General features: G+C 37.7%; 1 protein-coding gene across 2 annotated transcripts in view; it reads right to left on the bottom strand.

Annotated features, from left to right (window-relative positions):
* Positions 1-386: 386 nt before the first annotated feature.
* GUCY1A2 (guanylate cyclase 1 soluble subunit alpha 2) overlaps positions 387-18,579 on the bottom strand; it is a 148,860-nt gene continuing 130,667 nt past the window's right edge. For both annotated transcript variants that reach the window (XM_088069015.1, XM_005516229.3), the window contains exon 8: positions 387-18,309. In XM_088069015.1, the coding sequence (XP_087925141.1) occupies positions 18,102-18,309 (208 nt within the window). In that variant the 3' untranslated portion in view covers positions 387-18,101. The remainder of the gene's footprint in view (positions 18,310-18,579) is intronic.

The raw sequence follows: 18,579 nt of genomic DNA, 5'->3' as shown, positions 1-18,579 counted from the left end.
CCAGACATTTTCTTTCCAACAATCTGTTAGGTTTCTTGAGAAGCTCTTCCTCAAAATGCCAGAAGTTCAGACAAGAGCAAAGGTTTTAGCATGGCAATGCTCATGAAAACCAGATTAAATATCAAGGGATACACACAAAATGTATTCAAGCATCTAGTATTTTGTTATAATATATTTTACTGGTTTATTGTTAAAAAATAAATTTGGATTCGAGCTAAAATGTGAGGTTTGAGAAAAAAAGTTTTTTCCACAATACCTTCACTGACTTATTGGACTGCTTCCAGTGAATTGGATTTTAGCATATTTAAATCCTTCTCTCCATAGTTAAGCCATAAACAGAAAATAAAGAAATTTTCAATAACGCCTCATGAATTTTAACAGACTTTTGCATGATTTATTGATGTAAATATACTTCAAATAACTGGTTGGACATTAAAGGGCAAATGAAATGTTTTTTCTTTAACAGACAACTTGGAAATGAACAGTATAAATAGGACATAGTCATCACCACTTTATTTTATGTCATTCCAATCTACTATCAATTTCTTTTCATATACAAACTTCTTTGTAGTCTTGAATACCTAGAAAACTTGAATAATGAAACATATTATTTACACTGCATATGAGTCACAAATAATTACAAATAAAAAATACAAAATGATTAAAATGTATCATTACATGAAAAGCAAGGAAGATACAGTAGATGTTCTGATTAACTATAAATGCTTACATATTTGTACATACATTTATAATCTGAAATTGCTAGATGATATATCTGATGATTTTGATCAGGAATATTAGTTCTTATGCTTGTACTACTGAGGAAGCAATACTTTCAGACATAATGAACCACTTAAGAAACATTTATGGAACTGCATAGAATGAAATGTATTCATTTTAAAAAACAAAAATAAAATATTTGACATTGCAAAATATAAGCATTTTCACTCATGCCATTGAGATACATTGTATATTAAACCAATACTGTAAGATGGCATCGCAAATAAATCATAACGGAGCTATATATCATTTTAAGAAGAAGCAACTCACATGGCATTTGTATCATAAAATAGCAGATGTACAGTATTATTTACATTGCAAACTGAAGAGAGAATAACCCCATGAAACTGCAGCAAACGAGCTGTTCGAAACACTGATCACAGACCTGATTCATAAAATACGTAGGCATGTGTGCAGGATGTGTGTAAAAACTGGTCCTGGACATGTGCTTTGTGAAGACTTAGGACCTCCTCTGCTCAGTCCTGGTTCACAACAACATTCAAAGTTCCTACCACAGAACCTTGCTGGAAACTGAGCCCTACTCGCCATGACCCAGCAGGGTATTTGGGTATTGACCACTTCAGCCACCAATCTTTAAACAGTGGTTATTAGAAAGTCAAACACCTCCTGCCCCGTGGCAGTATTATAGCTGCTCAGTATAAAATTTACATATGGAAATTGAGATGGAACTCTTGTGTGATGGCTGATCAGCATTGACTTCTGTATTTGAATGGTTTTAGATCTACCTCTGGAACGTGAAATTTGATAAATGAGCTCTGCCTCACAATTGTCCTAATTGGTTTCTTTTTTCTTTCCTTCTTATTTTCCTATATTTCTAGATAGTTTCCATGACACAAAAGACAGTAGGTGCTACAAATCATGTACTCCTGCCAACATCAGAAATTCCAATTGCTGCAAATTCTGTTTTTCTCAGGATTTGCCACTCTGAACTGCATTGACTATGTGTCTGCTCTGAGAATTGTGTCAACATGTGTTGTGCCTTTACACATCAGCTCTACAGTGTAAGGTGAGCCTGCTGAACTCAAAAAGTTGGTCTGCCCCTAGAAATGAACCTAAAACATCCTTACAAAACTTCTCACCTGAGATGCAGGATTGTTCTGCGAATGTTTAGTGTGGCCTTTTATCCAGGATTTCCAGGCATTGAGCAGCCCCAAAAGCTACTGACATGGTTGAAGAGATATCAAAAAATTCCAGACAGGGAAAAAAAAAAAAAAAGAGTACTACAAAAGAGATAAACCATCTTCTCTGTCATGAGAAAGCAAGTCTACAACACACTACCAGATGCAGTCTGCACATATGAGAACTTGAGTAATGCAGACACAGACCTAAGCTATTTTTTTTTCCATTTCAAGCAATGGGAGAAGAATAATAAATACAGCTGGGTGGTATCTTGAGCAGCCAACACAGTGCATTTCACACTGTCTTATTACAATGTTCAGAAGAACAAGCTCTGTCAATGACTTCCAGTCAATTAGCTAACTTGGGGACTGCTAAAGTCTGGATGGATTTGGTGTCTGGATTGTGTTTGCTATGTAATTTGTACAAAGTCATCAGGTACCTTTTTTTTTGCCTTGGTGATCTTTTGGCTTCAAAAGAAAGACAGTAAAGGAAAAAAAAAATATTTTATGAGCAGTTGTTATGTAATCTGCAAATTTTAATGAGAAAAAAACCAATTCAATAACTTCCCCATCCTATCACCTTTTTAACCATATACACAAAAATTTTTTGATTTGTCCTAATATTCTGTCTTCTTTGTTCACCTCTTCAGTGACTTAGCTCTGAAATAGAGGCATCCCAGTCACAATCAGGATCAAAATATTTTTGAGTGAAGTTTCTCTGGAGAAACACTTTTTATGGATATTGTACTACTAGTATGACAAGAACTAAAGTGAGCTACTTACCAGAGGATGAGGTCAAATAAAGTGAGAACTGTCCTGAAGGAAACTTGAATTTTTATTTTTTTTTAATCCAAATAATTTTTCCACTACAGTACACTCCCACTTATAACTGGAAGCAGAAATTGGAACAACTTCTATGAAGATGCCAGCATCTATGGCAAAGGCTTCATCAAATATATCCATGATAATGACTCAAGAAACTGCAAAACTGTGTTAGGAATGCAAGAACTTCAGAATTTCCTCAGCCGAACATCAAAGGATTTTTGTTCTTTTGCTGGTCACTAGTCACTAATGAAATTTTGGATCTGTTTATCTTTATGAATCAGGTACTGTGCAAAGGTCATGCACTGAAATAGCTCATCCCTTTTCCCTTTCAAATGCATTAATGGGGAATCAGTAGGATGGAGCCCACCACAAGTAAACCAGAAGCATGAGAAAAGAGTATTTGTTGAATAGAAATGTTACTGTTAGTATTTAGACAAGGCAAAACTTTGCTTGGTCCTGTGAAGAACAAGAAAACCTGTATTTTGATTATAAACATTTATATGAATACTAGCCTAAAACTAGAGGCATTGAAATAGAAGATGTATAGTATATTGTATATTGCTTTTCTTATAGAGTGTACATTATGTTTCTAATATGATGACAAACAAGTAAAATCTTTTAGGACAAACTAAAAAGACCTAATTGTAACAAACACCATTTATAGCAGGTCACACCATGAAAGCAATATGTCAAGTCACAACACAGTGCAGGCACGCTGTTAAAAGATAGCCTGGAGTTTTCTGAGAAGGCTGTTTTATCCTTCAGCTACCTGTTAATAACATACCTGCATGAGTTTTGTAAAGTTTTTTCTTCTTGTTTGAGGCCTTCAGAGGCTTTGTAAAAAGAAGGGTAAAAAAGGCAAACTGTCCTCAGTTACACTTTGGAAGAATTGTATCACCAAAGCCTACTCAAAAGGAGGCAAAAAGATTAAATTAAGAAGTATCAATAGAAGTGGAACAGAACAAGGCTGTTTTGTTTCCTCTAAAGAAGGCCCTGGCTATTGGCACTGTTTGCATTTGCTAGTAAATAGAATTGGCTTATCAGGAGGAGATTCAAGAAAGGCATTCACTGATCTCTCAAAGCCTTTAAGATTTACAAATAGCATCTGCTTTTCCATTTCCCAGCAACATATGGAGAAAGACCCTTTGCTGTATGCAGGTCTGCATAAACACTTAGACAAAAAGTAGTAATTTTAAGACAAGAAGAATAAACTTTAGATTACATTTTTTTTTCCAGAAGCTCATAGGATCAACAGCTATCAAGACATACATTCTGTTATAGGAAGAGCAGTACAAATGTTAAAGCTTTTAAGACCGTATATAGTTCACTGCACACACAATTTTCCCATGGCCTACACATATGGCACATCAAGTTTTTACATAGACTCATGTTCCCATGAAGGGATTAATACGGAATTATGAATGTGTTATACTGGTGCTGCAGCCTTGAATAACTTGTTCAATGCCACAGCACAAGCCTGGTTAGTAAATACATCATGCACTTCAACTGCTCACAGTCAAAAGACACAAATGACAGAACCAAACTTTACTGTTTTTTTTTTTTTTGTTTGTTTGTTTTTTTTTCAAGTAGGTAAGTCTTTGGTTAGTAATAAATTCAGTTGGTTTGGGGAAGCAATCATAACTGAAATAGCAACTTTCAACCAGAGGTACTCACTGGAACTTCCAGACCACTAAGTCTTCCAAACAAATCCCAATAAAAATCTGAAATGCAGCATGTGATAGTTTGCATGGACTCTGCTTCTGTTGGCAGGTGGATTCCTTTACTGAACAGCTAGTTACAGGACAAGTAATCAGATGCAATTTTGCAATTAATCCTTTTATTTCAGTGTGGGAAGAGCCTGGCTTACTGGCTTATATGTTTTCTGAGCTTTTCTGTTCATGCCATCTGACAGCAGAACTCTAACCCACCCCATCCTTCCCAATAGATCACAGGCTGATATTTTAAAATAATGTTCAGATTTACAGAGTACTAAAATAAATCTCTTAATCATTAAGTTGACAGAAATCTCTAGGGTTACTACCTTACCTCCTCTGTGTATCACTAAAATGGAAATTCTGTCATTAATTAGATTATTCTTTGTCTGCAAGAAATTTTATACAAACAGGTTCAGGTTCACAAACATCTCAGTGCTCTAAACCCCAACAGAGCTCTAGTATTCTTTAATGGCATCCAAGATTATTTTAATGCTATGCAACCATTGTTGATAGTGCAAGGTTGTAATCTTATTAGTGCAGAATGCTTGTACAAGTCTCTTCAGATAAGCTTTTTAAGACAACACTAAAAGAGTATTACAGAACTACATAAAAAGCAGATGCACCCAGAGGATGGATATTTGTCCATTTCCACAGGAGTGCAGGCTTTGAGGTGGTCAATCTTCACATTTTAGGAGGACCAAATATTTTTATCCAGCATCCAGAACAGAGAAGTTTGAAACAAGACAAGCAGCAATTCTCAGCATTCATAAAGCTGAAATTAAAACTGCACTTACTGAACAGTTCTGCCCCTTTGGTCTGCTCTCAGTAAACACACCAGCAATGGGTGGCTCATAACTCTTCCTAAAATTCCCACTCCCAGGACTGAGCATCATGAACTCAGGTGAAAGTCCATCTTCCTACAATAATCCAAGTTACCTTCACATCTGTCTGGCTCTGTTACTACAGATGTTTGTGACCACCTTAGATAGGAATTAGCCCTCAGACTTTACTTTGGTAACACTGAAATTAAAGGGAAAAATTGATACAACTCTAAGGCATCAAAGTTAATTGTCCTCTAGCATTACTTTCAGAGGAAATGAAGATGAGCCTGAAGGAATCACCAGTTAAGTCACCGATTTCAGTTGGTTCCTGGAAAAATTGTTTGAACAAGTATTAGAAATTACTTTCCATTCACACTTTCTTGAATTTCATGACTCGGAATTAGAAGGGAGACTCAGAATCACAGTCACAGACAACTGGAAATTTTTTATCACTACTTCTAGGCAAGATATTGCATGAAAAGTTCAGTTTGTTCTCAAAGGCTTTGGGAAGAGACTGAACCATGACTTGGTAGGCCCAGGGTTTGGATTTCATGCCAATAATATGAGCTTCTTTTGCAAAAGTTTCTCCTTATTACAAATTAATCCCATTGAAATACATAAATATAAACCAGTAGATTATTTTTAGTAGGATTCAGTTCCTTCTCTAAGGTTGGCCATAGAGGCAGAGCAAAGTGACAAAGACAGTAAGGGCATTATTTGTGGCTGTGAAATAATTGGCTGGACATCTCCAGGATGGTGATCTGAGAACACCTTAATATTTGTGCTGCACCTGTGAACTGCACAAACAGAATACACATAGCCTCTTCAAAACACTATGGGATCCTGCAAAGAAGAACTTTAGCAGAATTTTAGCGACCTGGGAAAGATTAAATTCATAGCAAGAAGGAATCTAGTCAGTCCTAGCAGTGGAGCCCACCATATTCAGGAAAAAAAATTTAAAAACCCAAACAAAACAGTTACTGTTCTCTTAAAATACTTTGCTGGAAAATACTTGTGTCATTAATCTCTGGTCTTTAAAGAAACTGAAGTTTAAAAACTGAAGGGACGAAGACTGACATGCTTTTCTTACTGAAGTAAGGAAGAATGCTGAAAGTTCATGAGTTTAGAATAAACCCAAGGGTACGTGACAATATATCCATAATACCTCAAGATAGCTATTAGACAATGTCCACATATTTTGTGTTATTTATCCCTAACTATATTTCTACAAATTTAAGCAGTCATATCATGTTCTATAAAATACAAAGTATGCCATGGTATGTGTATATAATGCGTAGGACGTGCGATGCAGAGAACTGCTGGTGCTGCTTGTCCTGACATTTCTGTTCCACCACTGAACCTTAACACCCTGGTAATAATCTCCACACTGAATTCCAGCTAAACTGCATTGATACTAATTAAATCCCAAAATCAAGCTTACTCTTGACCTCTTTTACAATGAGGACTACTGCAAGAACAAAAATTTGCAAAATGAACTCTAGTTTATAAGATACCCTAAAGACAATGAGCATACTTCACAAATATTTTTCACAGTGATTTGCTTCGCTGACATAAATTATTATTTGTACCCTATACTTCTCAGTGCCTCAGGTCTGAAATGCGGAGATTTTGTAACAGGAGTGCAGAAAAGACACATACCACAGTAAGAATTTCTAAAGAAAGTGGTGAAGGTTATTCCTGAGCTATGCATATGTCAGCTTGTGAATACGAAAGTAAAAATAATTACTTAAGTTATAGTAGAAACTGCATGCAACTACTGTCAGCCCTGTCTTCAGCTGAGACCCAGCTTGTACCTTGAAGAATTTTTCACCTTGATCAAACAGACTGAGGTTCCCTATTTGCAGTGGATTGCTGCTCCTTCAGGGTGGAATTGCCCTGCTGCAGAAAATAAGTAATTGAAGAAGAATTAAGAGTAAAATGGTTTATTTTGTTTACTTTTTTATATCCAAGCAAGAAGCAATATGAACCTGTAAAATCATGATGCAGAAGAGAATTCTTTAAAATGCATATATTTGAGGCAATGGAAAATAATTATCCACTTTTTAGTAAAGATATGCTGAGGCTTGGAAATTTTCTTTCACTGTAGCTTTGTTATTAGATTTGGGTTTTGGGAGTTAAGTTTTTATTTATCAGTTGAATAAATTTAGCAATAAATTATCTCCTCCTCCCTCTTGCGAAGAAGATGGAAATGTCAAGCCAAAAACTTTCAGTGTTCAAACAATGGCTTTAACATGACTTTCACTGCATAACTTAAGGTACTGAACTTTGAAGGGACTGTGGCCAAACTGATTAGGCAGATAAAACAAAAACTGCAAGGTGGATTTAGAAGGTGAATAAAACAGAATTAAGAGTAAACTTTGTTATACTTCTTCTTTGTGATTGCAACTGTTTTCAATGTAATTTTATGGCTAGCTTTCTTTCAGCTGAGCATTTTTTTTTGTTTTTTTTTCCAGATGTTATGATATTTTAATGTACCCTCACCTCTGTTAGTGAATTCACCCTCCTCTGGCAAGCCCATGGTGTCTATTTTTAGCTCCATGAGTTACTAATCCAGTTTCTCTGACAACTGCAATTTATTGGAAGAAATGACTAGTGTTACGTTGTCTCAGAGCTATGAGCCCATTTGAGAAATCAGCTTCTTAGCTGACCTTTAAAGCAAGTGAGAATAATGTGCCTGCAATTCCACAGGGTTTGGATTTCATTATCACAGCAGTGTGTATGAGATGGGCTGGACCTGCTCATTGCCTCTCTGTTTTGTTTTGCTGGTAATTATAGAAACTGTTTACTGTACATGGAAAATGTGCAAGTTTTCTCAGCTCTTGAGGACAATACTATTTCTAATCCTTTTCTCTGGAGAGTAACAGTTCACAGTGTGGAGGACTGCACACATGTTGATTCTTCTCAAGAGGAGCTTTCCCACGGACCATGACTGCGGTGAAAATCACCACAGATGTCTAAGGATCATAACAGTGACTGCAAACAGAAGAGGGATGTATGGGAGCAATGTAGCAGAGTGGCAGCCCTGGCTCTTCCCACTCCTCTCGAGTTCAGAGCCTGACACAATTACTGTAGGAGAATCTGGGTACTCCAAGCGCATAACAACACAAGTATGATTCAGGACAAGTCAGACGGAAGCTTTAGTAACTATGACCACAGTGAGAGAACATCCAGACAGCACCTCACCCTCTGCTCCCCTTTCTTTCCCACGTGGTTACAGACACTGACTTACATACTGTTTCAAGCTAATTTAAAAAAAAAAAAAAAAAAAAAGAAAATTGGTGAAGAAAATTTATCATTTCAATGTTAAAAAACAAAATATACATTTCTGGGATGGATGGATGGATGGATGGATGGATGGATGGATGGATGGATGGATGGATGGATGGATGGATGAAGAAGCTATTCCAAGAAGGAACAGTGCAGTAAATAACATGATGGTTTGGAGAGATGGCTCTTGGTGAATACATCAGACAATACACTAGTGCTATCTTAGAGCTGAAGTGGGGAGCTAGCAACAATCACAGGTTCATAGCTTTAAATTGAAAGGAATGTTCTTCTAACTAGAATAAACCCCCTAGCCAGACTTCTAAAATCTTAATTATTAATAATTTTACTGTCACATGTCTTTGAATCACTGGCTAAAGGCTGGCCCTTGTCCCAGTCCTGTTTTGTCTCCGTATGTATTTGATGTTCTATTCTTTCCATCCTCTCATTCTTAACTGCAGTGGAATTCACCTCACCTACAGCACGGCAGCTAATCTGAACTAGCCCTCCACCTCCACACAGTGGCCACTGGGAATGAAAGAGAAGAGCCTGTTTAAGGCAGTGGTTTATCTCATCCCTAAGACTTTCTCCAGGACAGCTCATTCTTTGAAATGCCAGGATGTCTGCACTGACTGTAGAGGGACCTGACCTGACTAGCTCAGACCAGACATAAGTTTTAGATACCTAAATGCAGATCAACTGAATTTCTCTCATATTTACAGCAACTCCCCATACCCTTGGTTGTCTAGAGAACCCCACTGCAACCTGGGCACAGTGAGAAGTAAGAATAATAAGGAATATTCTAGCATCAAAGACATTAATGGCTGCAACTTAGTGAAGTCCTAATTTTCCAGCAAGGCAGTATAAATGTCATGTATTAATGGGATGTTTATGGATGGCAGTTTTGTCTAGAATGGGGTTTGTTTAGACCTCAGTAAAAGGCACAATGCTGTCCTGTCAGTAAGCACTTTTAAGCTTGGGTTTGGGATGCTCTGTATCTCTTACTAAGCTCTAAACGACCGAGTTAAATTTCAGCCTTACCCAACATGATCTGCATGGCATTTCTGCAGAAGCTGCTGGGTAAAACAGTACCTCCTTGGAAATTTACTACACACAACTCTTGGTTGAGTGTGCACTTGAGAACTCCATATATAGGACTGTTTCTGAAGGAAGGGTGTGAACTGCAGATTATCTCATAGATAATGAGATAATAATAATAACCTTTTTATTATGATACAACAGTATTCCAAGCTTTTTTTCTGTTTAGGTATTTCTAAACAATATTTACTTACAGTGCAAAGCAGTCTCCATTTTTTAAAAAAGTGTTAACATTTATCCCTATATACTTTTTAGAAGACATTCTTATTACCACCTCCAAATTTCTAGTTTGCAAAGTTACTTCACAAGTGTTGCATTCAGTATTGAAACTCATGGAAGAATTCTTATTCCTACTTCCAGAAAAGCCAAATAATACAAAAAATCAGGACACTCTTTTGCATTTAGACTTAGTAGATTTTTTTTGCCCCCCACAATTTTTCTCTGTAAGTGGAGATTCAACACTTATAATAAAAAACTCAAGAATCATGCATATCTCATGCAATTCCACAAAAACTTTAAGGATTATGGACTCTAAAATTCAACCTTACACCCTCAGAGTTCATGACACTATGTGCAATACCTTCTTGCACTTTGTATGAATAATCTCTGCATCATCCAAATAGATGAAAGCTAACATCAGCACTACATCCAGCTGCCCTCTCCTACACACAGACTTCACTTTCTTCAGATGCTTCTTATTTATACACTTGCAGGACCTACAAGAAGTTTCCAGAGAGGAATGTTTACACACTTAAACACTGATAAGCACATGGGACTTAGAGAACCCATATTTCCAAAACTTATTTAGGCACTTAGAACCTCAGAATCATTCAGCAAAGCAAGATTCAACTTTCAGAGAGAGGCTGTGGTTAAGCAGAGAAAATGAGATTGAGAAGTATGCCCCTTAATGTGACTTGAAAAATTTTACCTACTTCTTCTTAGGAAATGCAAATAATCTAAACTGGGAAGCCATGCTTTCAGTGTGCAGTTTCAGAATTATTTTAATCAACCTGAAGTGCCATAGAAACTTCTAAAATAAATATACCTGTCAGTACCTCCTTTTTCTTTCCCACATGATCTGTTCTCCCATGCAGTGGCTCACATCTAAAAAAATCTCTTTATGGTTACTTAATCCTAAACTCGCTCTTAAGAAATAAGTTCAGAAACTCTGGTACTGATTTAACAGTATGTTCCAATCTCATTAGGGAAGGAAAAAAACAATACCTTAGGGATGTACTGGTAATAAACAAATGCCAAAATGGATTAAACAGTATTTCCCCTCTGTGGGTATTAATCAGTTTGAGCATCTTTTTACTATTGTGTATAAAACAGAAGTCATCCACTGTATATACCTGCCTGGTTTATTATTCCTATTTATCATTCCTGGGTATATCTTAGATCTATTACCCGTATTTCTTCCTGTGTTTCTAGGATGTGAAACTAGTCTTACTCAGTGGTCAGTCTTTTAAAATACTGTTTACATCCCAAACTCTTTTCTAATTCTGTTCTATACCTCTGATTCTCTGATTTTGCTCTTCCTTATTTAAGAAGCAACATATACTTTTAGAAAACTAACAGAAAACACCACCTCAAAAGTTACATGCTCTTCTTCTCTGAGGAAGAGGATGGAAGGACAAACAAGGAATAACAAGGGTGTTATTCTGCCATTTAATGTCCCACTGAAAAGTGGTTTGTTAAGTTGGAAGGTGGTGTACAGGAGCCTACACAGAAGGTATTAGCATGGCTTTATTTATTGCTTCAAGAGTAGTCATTAGAGAGTATTGCTAAGGAATAATTACCTAGAAAACAAGTAGCTCAACGTGAGACCTTCTGATAATGGAAAGTTAATTTTGGGCCTACAAATTCACAAAAGCATAAAAAATGTGTGTTAATGATAACCTGGCAACTATCTCTCTGTTCTTTAGAATCTATATATGTTATTACCATCTTGACTGCAGGAAAAGGTTTATGCAGGCATTCTGGCATACAGCTCAGGTGAACGTGGCACACAGGTTTTGCATAACTGAGCTAGGGGCTCAAAGCTCAAAACCTTTTCTAAATCACACCCCTAATGGCATCTGAGAGTTGTGACTGGCAGTGCATATCATGTATCATATGCAAAGGGTTCAGACATTAGGGATTTGCAGAACCACAGTAGCCCATGTTTGAGACAGTCACCATGGCTACAGTGGTAACTATTTATCCTGGAGCATGCTTATCTATCCCTCTGACACTTAGTTTGATTCAATTTATTTTGGCCAGTGCAGGATGCTGAAAAGCAGCACAACAGAAGATTTGAGACTTGGCACTTGGGCTGAAAAGAATGTAATTCAATGGGATCAGTCTCACTTATCTTGGCCATCTTAAAAAACAGATGTCTAGTCTAAGTTTGCCATCTGTGGTCACTGAGAAAGTTAAGCACACTCAAATATCTAGGCAGCCTCATACTCTTTCTAAAGCAAAGGAGACAAGTGCCTGAAGTGCTTACCTGTCCTCCAGTTTTCAAAAGAAACTAGATTGTTGGAATGCCAAAGAGGGCCAGACAGCTGAAGGCGCTGCTGCAGCCAAGGTAATCAGCATATCCCTCTTGAATCATGTTAATTCCACTGCCTCCTTGCTAGCCAGGCAAGACACTTGTTTCTCTGAAATCCTCCCTTCTCTTTTTGTCCAAATTAAAACACGTTCAGCCTCTCTCTGCCTTTGGAAACTAAAATCCCTGGAGCAAACAGCTGTTTTAACATCTGCCTCCACTGATCCTTTTGCTAAGGCTGCCAGCAAAGTTGCCACTTTGCATCACATGTTACACTGGGCTCTCTAATGTGAACCCCAGCCCAGAGGGAAGCAGACTGAGATGCCTCGCGCTGTTTTCAGAGGCCATCTTGTTGCTACAGTGACACAGTGACGCCAACCTGGACCACAGATAACTGGAGGTCAACCTTTCTAAGCCACAGGAGCAAGTTAGCATCTGCAGAGGTGAACAATCCATTGCCTATGACTGAATTGCTGCATTCCTCAGTTTCACTGTTTCTCTTGCTTTCAAGCATGATTAACAGCCAAGCCACAATAGATCAATCGTGTATGAGATTAAATATTTCACAGATTTTTGTTGTATGTCTGCTCAAGCATTGTAAATTAATAATGTTGTTAAGGAGTAACTCCTATCTGCACAGATAAATTTGGTGCTTGTGGAAGGAAGCTAAAAACATCCCATGGACTGTTAATGCAGACTTTACCCAAATCCACCAGTGATAACTTGCACTGTGGTCTTTTCCCTCTCTAAGGATGTGAGTGCCTGCTGTGTCACTGCAGCAGTTTTGCCTTGCAAGAAGAGTAAGATCAGCCCTTTAACCCCAGTTATTCTTTAGATATAAGCAGCCATGTCAACAGTATATGCTAATTAGAACAACAACAGGAATTATTCACTATGTCACATACAGTGTGCTAAGGGAAGGAAAGTGGAGGTCTTTTGGAGAGCAGAACCCTGACCAAGAGCAGGACATAGCATGCAAGACGATGGAATTATTAACAGAAGCAAAAGCCAATCAACTACTCCTACTGGTTGAGGCTGCTGCACACTCAGCATCTTCAATTCATCCATAGCCTCTCCTGTCACTGGCACCCTCAATCCTACAGCATTATGAATAATGTATTACCTTGAGGGTAAGGAACCAACTGCCTCTGAGTTTGACAAGCTTTTTTAAGCTTCTTGTTTTGTTGCTAATTTAAGCATGTTCCTATTTCCAATACTACACATGCACAATTTTGCAAAAGACCACCAGAATCCAGAAAGGAAGCCAGAAGCTCTGAGACTGCATTAGGACAGGGAACTAGCTCTCCTCAGCAAGCTCTGAGCACTCAGCAGAAGTGAGGCAGTGGCCTGAGACTAGAAGAGGAAAACTCAGAAGACGCCCTAAGTTTACAGTGCTGCTTCTGGATTATAGACTCCTTGACAGGACCGTCTGCATGAAGCATGTACATGTGACAGCCTGTGGCAGCTAAAGAATCAGAAAGCTGTCCAGCAATTTAACCTGCCCCAACAACCAATGCAGGTCTCAGACTCATTTACAATTCCACACAGCAGTTTTGGGCGCTATTTTTTTTTCCATTCATTTTTAAATTGCCTGAGAGAAGGATCTATTCAGAGCAAGAAATATACAATATGAAATTGGTTATCACAGTTTACATCTTAGTGCAGGGCTGATACTTTTAAATGCAGCAATGCAGCATGTCATGGTTTTTCACTGCTTGCTTTATACAGGAAAAAATGGAAGATGGATGTTAAATATGCCCAATCCTGTTGTTGGGCTTGGTAGGGAGCACTGTAAGCACAAGAGGAGATAGCACTGTGAAATGGCATGTGAACACACATGAACTGCCATGGACTGCTAATGACTCAATCACAAGGATTTCTTCAAAACAGGCAATTCCCATACAAGAATTTCAAGGTTTTAAGAGCTCTGGTTTTCTGTTTGCAGAGGCATGTTTCCAGGCTTCAAAACAGATTCAGATCTGAAACTGTATGTGGGAATGAGCAGAGAAGCCAAAACCACAATCACAGCTAATGACTATTGGCTTTCTGGAATTAAAAATGAAATATCCTTTGGGATCCTACATGAAAACCACACTTTGACAGTCCTGGCTTAGTAGCAATTCTCCCGTGCAGAGGCTTTTGTCTTTGAATGGCAAATTTTACCAGAAGGATGCAGAACAAAATTTATCTGCCACCCTACCACTTTATCACTATTTCCTTTTTGCCCCAAGTTCATGATCTCTATGAATTGCATCACAGAAAAGCCTGTGTGATGGGAAGCTTCAAGCAGATGGAAAAATCTGACACAAGATCTGTAAAAACTGTTCTGGGGAAATGACTGTGGACTCTCTTTACTTTGGCCTCCTGATTTTTGTACAAGAAACTGGCCACAAAGAGATTAATGAACAGCTAGGGAGGGTCCTCACATCACCTTCCCTCTGCCTTGTACATGCAATACAAAATAGATCTCCCTCTCTCTTCAAAGAGGTTGGATTTGTTCTGCACAGAAACTCAAGACAGCAGACGTGGCTACTTGCAGCTACATGAAGAAACACAAGAATGTAAATTCTTACCCAGAGGAACCAAAGATCATCTGTTTTATAGGGAGTAAAAAGTTGAAAGAAAGTTCCAGCTAGAGTATATGATTTCTGTAACCATTTCAGCAACTCTAACCTCCCCACCTCATCATCTCAAGATAGAAAATTCTGAGAACCTTTCTATTTCTGAAGACAATGCCAGGAAAATGAGAACCTTTTCCCTATCACCAAAAGTAAGTGCTGTTGGAAAAATGTTGAGTCTGACAACCTACCACATAATTGACATGACAACATCAATCTCGATAGTAAGTTTCATTTAACTTTGTAAAGGTGTCCAACAAAATAAGTCTGCAACCTAATATGAAAGGCAGCAGATGCAACTACTTATTTAGAAAGCGCTGAGAATGTTTTACATTCCTCACATTGACATTGAAAAATGTCCCCAGAGAGCCCACATTGTTTTCATTAATTTCCCTCATCATAACACAAGTAAGACAATACTTAGCATCTGTGCTGCAGTTCTAGATATGTTACCTTTACATAAGCTTATGAAAAACAAAGACTGTATACTTTTATACAGTCAGTGTACTCTAATTCGGGGAGCTAGATGGGTTATTTGCAAACACTATCAATATATTCATGGTGATACAAATACCAATTTTCAGTTCTCACACAGATCTCTCTGATTTTAAATTTCCTTATACAACAAAAAGTCTCTAAGAGGATGAGGATGGTGATACAAACTGGTTTTGATTGCTTCTCCAATTTGCGAGTAAAACTAGCATCTATCCATCATTCATTAAAAATGTTTCCATTGATCAAGATCAGGTGTAGAATGTCTAGGTTAACCTAGACATTTCTTACTGTCAACTGTAGGAGAAAAGTTATTGAACTGCAAGCTTTTGGTTTAAACCTCTACATTTGTACTCTTCACATAGGTGGGTGGTGAGAAGAGAAAAAGAGGTTGGCCAGATAGGCTGGGACTGACACCAGCACCTACTGAACAGTGACGACGTGCCAGAGAAGTCAGACTGAAATCTAAATCTACTAATGGCTATTTGAAAAAAATTCACTCTAGGGAACTAATGACATAAGAACCATGGATTTATTAGCTGGGAAATGGCATTCCTCTTCCAGTGGTGAAACATGAACTTTGATCCATTTATGATTCTTACACATCTCACTGGTGTTCCCAGGGTAAAAAAAATGCATTCTACATCCTGTCTATGTGCAAACTAATGGCTATTGGCTAAAACTTGTCATCCTGTGCAGGAAATGCTCAGATCTGTAGTTTGGATGGAAATTCCACAACCTCAAGCTTCCATACGCTGTTTATCAAGGAAGATAAAAAAAATAACTCCTCTAATCCCAAGAATGCACTAATACCAATGGAAGAAATCTTTAATATCAGTATCCCACTAGAAAGTGAGGGAATTTGCTCTAAAATAGGTTTCTGGGCTAATTCCCATGCTAATTCCCATTCCTTCCTCAGGCAAGGAAAAACCCACCCCTGCAGAGTAATTTCAGATGTCCTCTGAATGCTGAAGTCTGTAAAGGTTCAAAGACAGTCCTTTCTCATCCAGAAGCCTGAAACGTATTCATCATGGGGTAGCAGCACCATGCTGACTCACAGGGGCTACTGATCAATGGGGAGAAACAGACAACTGTCATGCCTTTCACAGAAAGATCCAGCTGGATAATCTCGAAATGTGGTGAAAGTTACTTACTTATTTTCAAGAGATGCCTCATTTTATGACTACTAAATCCATAAGCAAACTCATTTCTGTTCTGGATTAGAGAAATGCTGAGTTTCTCATGCCTCCTAGCTGCTGCTGAGTCTTATCTTTGATTGAAGTAATTAAAGGCCCACAAACAGCTAAGCCGCCTTGAAATCACGGCACGAATTTTAACTAACAATCTGCAAGCTCAGAACATCATGACCCCAGTATGATCCAAAGGCAGCACACCTGCACAGGAAAACTGACCACTACTACTTTTCAAAAAGAAAACCTGAGAAATAAACCTGAAAATGTGCCAGATACACACCTTGCTTGAACTGGATTAACTGAAGACAATAATACTATTAAAAATAATATTAATTTTCAACAGCAAAGAATTGGCCTTTTTTTCCTTTTTTTTTTTTTTTCCTTTTTTTTCCTTTCTCTTTCCCTTTTTGGTGTTTTTTTGATCTTAACTAGAAAAACAGGGAACCTTCAGCCAATCAAACAATAGAGGAAATTTCAAAATGAGCAATCATTATTAACAGAATGGATTTTCAACAATCAATCTGGATTACAAGCACAAGTCCTATTAAAAAATGTGGAAAACCAGCATCCAGATAGCTTCCAGTGTCTGCTGGAATTCCTCAGAATAAGTTTTCAATAGATGAACTTTTTAGAGAAGTTCATGGCTTCTACTGAAAATCAGTTTGGCTGATAATTTAGAGGGAAAAGAAGACCCATTGAAAAGAACTTTTCTCTTTGTCCACACATTGATCTTCTGCACTTTGTTTACATTGTCCTGGAAGGACTGGACATACAACACTGTAGGACAAATACTGAACATTATTTTAATATAAGAAGACAGTTCTCATCTAAAGCTTTAGCATAAAAACTGGATAAAGTGATTTACCAAAGTGGGGTTTTTATTCTGTAAATATTGATTTTTTTTGTTGCCAAAAAGTCAAGAAATGCGTTCTTCCCACTTGTGTAACAATAAGGTTTGATAGGTAGAATGTATGAAATATACAGTAACTTCTTCTGAAAAGCTATCTAAGTTCACTCAGCTTACAGTATGTGGAATGTAATTATCCAGAAAGTGAAATATGTATAAAAATAGGTAAAATTCCTACAATATTTGTACTGAGTCATAATTCCTCCTGCCAGGAAGGTTACAATAGCTCTACAGTATATGTATGAAATGCTTGTTCATAAAGTTAAAAAACATCATTACCTTACTGAAGAACACATTAAATATAGGAATGCATAATCAGAACTGACTCTCAATTCTGCTTAGCTGGTGCAAATCTACAGAGAACCATCATCCTTTCTGCACAAAACAAGACCAACCTCTAATTTGAGAGTTGGGGTTTTGTTTTGTTGTTTTGTTTGCCATAGAGGGGCCAGACTTAAGTTTGTGAAAGAAATTCCTCTGGAAGTGGAAGTACATTGTTTAATATTTTTTCCTTATCTCCACTTTGCTTACTGACAGCAGTTACCCACCTTTTAAAATGATTATTGCCTGACATTACATGGAACTTTTTACTGCCTGTTCAGAAGAAGGCAGTGAGACACAAAGAACCTCCAGCTCCCCTGTCATGACCCAGTTCTGGGCTTGTGCTTTTTTGACGAGTCTTTGATCTGCAGCAGGCCTCATAGGCTAGTCTCCCGGAGGAACATGGTGCCGATGTTGTAAGACACCTTTCTCACTCTGGCAGATGTGATGGAAGGTTTTGGTGGCTTCTGACCACTTCTGACCTCCAGGAAGTAACAGATCCCAGGAATTTCCTTTGGAAAGTTTTCTGGAAGCTCTTCACGGGAACGAGGGATAAAAATAAAATTTTCTTCCTTTTTCAAAAGCCTGGAGAAAAACAAAACAGAAGGATATAAAACATTGGAAAACATATTCCAGAAATGCCTCTTTGGAAGAGGTGGATCCTATGTGCAACCAAGTGAAAAGTGAGTTTACACTATTATGTAACATATAAAGAAATCAGGATCCTCAGCTGATATATATGAACTTATCTTCATTAACTTCAAGGAGCTCTGTTAACTGAGATCAGCTGAAGGGATGGCTCAAAAAAAACATTCTCTCAAAATCAGTGTCAGCATTCAGAAAGTAATGTACCAG

Source organism: Pseudopodoces humilis, chromosome 2 (assembly GCF_049639895.1).
Source record: "Pseudopodoces humilis isolate 2021_Gansu_Grassland_sample_001 chromosome 2, ASM4963989v1, whole genome shotgun sequence".
Lineage (NCBI taxonomy): Eukaryota > Metazoa > Chordata > Aves > Passeriformes > Paridae > Pseudopodoces > Pseudopodoces humilis.
The sequence above is the reverse complement of the archived record's forward strand: the minus strand, read 5'-3'. Positions and strand labels throughout refer to the sequence as shown.